This window comes from Mugil cephalus, chromosome 13 (assembly GCF_022458985.1).
Source record: "Mugil cephalus isolate CIBA_MC_2020 chromosome 13, CIBA_Mcephalus_1.1, whole genome shotgun sequence".
Lineage (NCBI taxonomy): Eukaryota > Metazoa > Chordata > Actinopteri > Mugiliformes > Mugilidae > Mugil > Mugil cephalus.
In genome coordinates, this window is record NC_061782.1 from 8,130,668 (window position 1) to 8,135,721 (window position 5,054).

General features: G+C 47.7%; 1 protein-coding gene across 1 annotated transcript; it reads left to right on the forward strand.

Moving 5' to 3' along the window:
- Positions 1–231: 231 nt before the first annotated feature.
- Positions 232–3,459, forward strand: LOC125018419 (transmembrane protein 121). The gene has a single exon (XM_047602280.1). The coding sequence runs from the start codon at positions 1,873–1,875 to the stop codon at positions 2,821–2,823; it is 951 nt and encodes a 316-aa protein (XP_047458236.1). The 5' UTR covers positions 232–1,872; the 3' UTR covers positions 2,824–3,459.
- Positions 3,460–5,054: the final 1,595 nt, after the last annotated feature.

Consider the following 5,054-nt stretch of genomic DNA (forward strand, 5'->3'; position numbering starts at 1 on the left):
AGTGAGAAGAAGAGGGGGGGAGAAAAAAAGAAAAAAAACACGCGTGAGAGAGAGAGAGAGAAGTTGTGCATTCAGCTAAGCTGCAAAACACTGGCTCCCCCATCCCACCCCGCCTTTCTCCACCCCCTGGAAAAGTGTTCTCTCTCCTCTCTCTGCAGCTGTGGTCTGCTGAGCGTCACCTCCACACAGCAAGTGCCTTTACTTGAGCAGAAGAGGGAGAAGGAAGAGGAGGGTATAGCTGCGAGAGAGAGAGAGAGAGAGAAAGAGAGAGAGGGGGAGGAAAAAAAAAAATCCTAGGAGTGTTTCTGAACGCACCAGAGGAGCATCTCTCTGACTTCGGAGAGGGGGGCTGAGGAGCACACACACAGATAAAGACGGGCGGGCGAGGCGAAAGAGAGAGGCAGGCGGCGTTGGAGTATCACAGCGCTGGTGGTGCTGGCAGAGCACGCCGAGCGGAGACAGGGGGAATCCACTGGCGCTGCTGATCCCGGTGTTGTCCCTGGCACAAAAAAAAAAAAAAAAAAAAAAAAAAGAAGAAGCTGCTTGAGCCCGAGACGGAACGCGGCGGCAGCAGCAGCAGCAGCAGCCAGGAACTGGCCGGGGGGGGCAGCATTTCACAGCGACAACGATGCGTGGAGACAGCTGAAGCCTGCACACACACACCACACCACCACACACACACCACCACCACACACACACACACACACGGGAGAACGCACATGCGAACAGCTGAGCGGGGGAAGGACGCTCAGACACGGGCTGCGTCTAAAAGGTCGGCTTCAAACTTACGCGGGGAGCAGACGCTAAATGTTTCGCCTTCTCTTCCATGGATGGTGGATGACAGAGGGGGAAACTTCTTGAGAGGAAATTCTCTTTTCAGCAGGACTGACTGCAGAGGTTTATTTTTTATTTTTTCACTCAACTTTTTTGTTTTTTTTTATTTTATTTAATTTTTTTTTGGAGTTGGGGCTTTAAACCCTCTAAGCACAAGACAAAATAACCTCTATTCTTAGTTGCGGAAATTGAGAGCTGTCTTTGAGACCATTAAGATGCCGCCTCCTGATTCAGTGTGAGCAGTGAGTGGATTATGACGACTATATTTTGGGATTTCTCCTTCATTTAAAAAAAAAAGAAGAAATAAAATAAAATAAAATAAAGAAACCTATTCGTGACTGGTGGATTTATGTCTGTCAGAGAAACAGAGGATCCCCTGCGTTTTCTCCTCTCTCCTTCTGTGGATTACAGATGGGCTTTGTGATCCCCCAGTGCAGTCTCATGGATGATCGCTCGCTGCCAGTCATTAGGATAAAGTACAAAGAGGGACACAAGTGAGTATTCAGCTGGATTTCTATCTCTGAAGCTTAAGCTTGTGTGAAAACAAGAATGTCGAGAGGGGATCTGTGACGAGAGCACATCGCGGCAGCTTCTTCTTCTTTTTCTTTTTTTTCTTCTTCTTCTTTGCCTTTTAATAATTGTAACTCACTCGGGCTCGGTGAATGATTACTGGGGTGTAAAATCAAGGCACATCCTGAGCTTTATCCATTTTTTGGGCAAGCGAACCTGTGTGTTTACAGACCATTTACCAATGAGCATAATTTACTAAATGAGGGGTGCCGTCTACCCGTCAGGTGGCTTGGGCACGGGCAGAGATTGATTGAAGTGATCTGTGTGAATCCTATTAATGCATCCTGGATTGTGGCCAAGACAGAAGCAATGGAGGGGAACACCACTGTCTAGCAGCACAATCTGATCTGCCTCCTCACTGGACAAACTGAGGACCCTCTGCATTTCCTCTTCAACGCCACTCCTCCTCCTAATCCTCCTCCTCCTCCTCCTCCGTCTCCTCCTCCTCTAACTCTCACCCAGGCAAGGATGGTACCCCCGCCCCCCACCAACAAGCCCCACGTGTGCCTGTCCACCATCCTGATCATGAGCAGCATGGCGCTGATCGACGCCTACCTCGTGGAGCAGAACCACGGACCCCGCAAGATTGGCATCTGCATCATGGTGATGGTGGGCGACATCTGCTTCCTCATCGTCCTGCGCTACGTGGCCGTGTGGGTGGGCGCCGAGGTGCGCACGGCCAAGCGGGGCTACGCCATGATCCTCTGGTTCCTTTACATCTTCGTGCTGGAGATCAAGGTCTACTTCGTGTACCAAAACTACAAGGCGGACAGGAAGAGCTTGGACGCGCTGGCGAGGAAAGCGCTGACGCTGCTGCTGTCCATCTGCATCCCGGTCCTGTTCGTGGTGCTGGTGGCCATCGACCACATGGAGTACGTCCGCGCCTTCAAGAAGCGCGAGGAGATCCGGAATCGGCTCTTCTGGGTGGTGGTGGACCTGCTCGACATCCTGGACATCCAGGCCAACCTGTGGGAGCCTCAGAAGAAGGGGCTCCCGCTGTGGGCGGAGGGCCTGATGTTCTTCTACTGCTACATCCTGCTGCTCGTGCTGCCCTGCGTGTCCTTGAGCGAGATCAGCATGCAGGGCATCAACATCGTCCCCCACAAGATGCTCCTGTACCCCATCCTGAGCCTCGTCACCATCAACATCATCACGCTCTTCATTCGCGGGGGGAACATGATTCTGTACCGGGACGCCAGGGTGTCCGGGATTCTGATAGGGAAGAACATCCTGGCCATCATCCTAAAGACCTGCAGCTTCGTGCAGTACAGGAGACAGTTGCAGAACGCTCCTCCCGCCTTCGGGGTCGAGCTGCAGAAGAACTCGGTGGCTCACGCCCGCCCTGCCCCCACCCCTCCTCAAGTGGTCATGCAGGACCAGACGCCTCTCCCGGAGGTGACGACTTGCGAACACACATGACGGAGCGGCGCGGCCGATCCTGGAAATATCAATACGATTATGTATGAGCCTCAGGATGTCGCCAGGGCACAGTGATCCACACCTTTTTTTGGGAGGGCATGTGAACACTCATGTGAGAAAAAAAAAAAAAAAAAAGGAAAAGAAAAAAAAAAGATCATCTCCACTGATGCTTAAAGGCACACAGGACACTTAGTGAGGATAGAGCAGCGCTGTATCCAAAGCCGTCATGGTGCAGAACATAGTATTACTTGTGACTTTTCCCCTCTCAAGTGAATCCAGCTAACTGTGTATTTTTTCTAATTGTACAAACGGAGTAGGAGGGGAGGGGCGGGGAGCGAAAAAAAAAAAAAAGCAACTACTGCAAGATTAGAGGATATATTTTTGAATTGTGTGTGTTGCATTCTAATCTTAAAACTTAAGGGTCTGTGTGCTGTGGTGTGTACTTTTCCGTTGCTCGAACGTTCATAGTAGTCGAGGGCTTTAATATGTGGAAATCAGAGGGAGCAACCGATGAGAGGGGTTAATGAGGAGGAATGAAATAAGAGTTAAAGCGCTCTCTCTTGAGAGAAGTGTATGTTTTATATGTGATTCTTTGATAAAGTATTGTGTACAAGATAAAGACTTTCCTGCTCTCTCGCTGACTGTAAAGGGATTTTTTCTTTCTTTTCTTGCAATCATCTGAAGGTTATTGGACCAGTTGAGTGTATTTCACTTTTTAATTAAAATTCGGCAAATGTCTTTTAATTAACCTGGGTTACAAGAAGGAAAAGATTTTTTATTTCCTCGCTCTGGTTCAATCCACAATTAGGCGACACTTAATTGCCGAAGTGGTGGCTTAGTGCTGTCATTCATCTCGAGTGTGATCGTTACGTTTCCGTGGCTCATTCCGAGCGAGGACGCGACCACCTGGAATAAAACCCCTCAGTTTCAGTCACGAGGCAGTTTGATCACCGCAAAGGTTTGACTCCGGCTCTGTCGACCATACGATGGAAGTGCACAGCTGGGGGTGGGTGGCAGCGCTGCAGATGGATAACTGATTTCCAAACAGGGAGCCCTGTTTAACATCCTCCTCAGGCGCACAGCGACTATCTGTGCTTGTGTTTAGTGGCAGCAGCGGTTGTAAGCGCTGTCATTTTGTTCCTCATGCACAAAAAAAAAAAAAAAAGACAAAATGGATACTTTAGTCCAGCGATGGGAAACAACAACAATAGCCGCGAGACATCATGTTTTCTAATATGACAAGTCTCTTTTTAGCTCCAGCTTTTTCCTTCCCTCCATTTCTCACCACCAGTTGAGTCAGAACTTCACTGGCATATTCTTATTATATTTTCTAAACAACAAACAAAAAAAAAATGGAAGAAAAGCAACACTTCCCTCCACTGCTAAAGAGTTGGGGGTGTGAAACCGAACAATAAGGCCAGCTGTTATAAATAGAAGCATCGATGTCAAGAGGGAAATAAATAAATAAATAACACAAAAAAGGCCCCCGCTCTCCAGAGTCAGGTTAGGGTTCGTTTGCATAATCTGTCTCTCACCGCTGACTACACGCATAATCCAAAGCACACAGTTTGCTGAAACCCTGAGAGCGCAGGAACTGGTCCAACATCCTCATCTGTGCAGGGTTTGAGCTGCGGGAGAGGTGGCATCGCGAGGTACCACAAACCAGGCCGTCCCATTAAGAATGCTGCAGCCAGCACTATTTAGTTGGCTCGTAAAGTTAAGACATCAGCAATTTAGACTTTATAATGCACTGTTTGATTGTATTGTTTTTAAAGAACGGTGGCACAGAAAGGAAAACATTCATTGTGTAAAGCTCAGTTGAGTGTGATGAATGAACAAGTCTGTTGTTTTTTTTTTTGTTTTGTTTTTTTTGCAGAAATGGTTGTAAGAATTCTGCCTGAAACAATGTACTCCGACGGTGCTCTATGAACAATTCCAATTGTTAAGAAGGTTTGCACAGTTCACAAATACTTCTCTTACTGGGTCTTGCTTAATAAGGTTTTCAAGTTAAAGTGAAATTTAGTGGTGCCGGTCTTCCTGTAATCCAACTCTGCCTCTGTTTTACGGCACAAGTAACGTGTTAATTACGTAAAAACTGCCAAGTATCGGCCATTCGACAAAGCAGAGAGCACACACAGTAGGTACTTAGCTGATTTTATTTAGCGAAAGGGAAAATGCAAATGAGACATGACATTTATTCTACATTTTCCATTCATCTAACAAGTTTATTT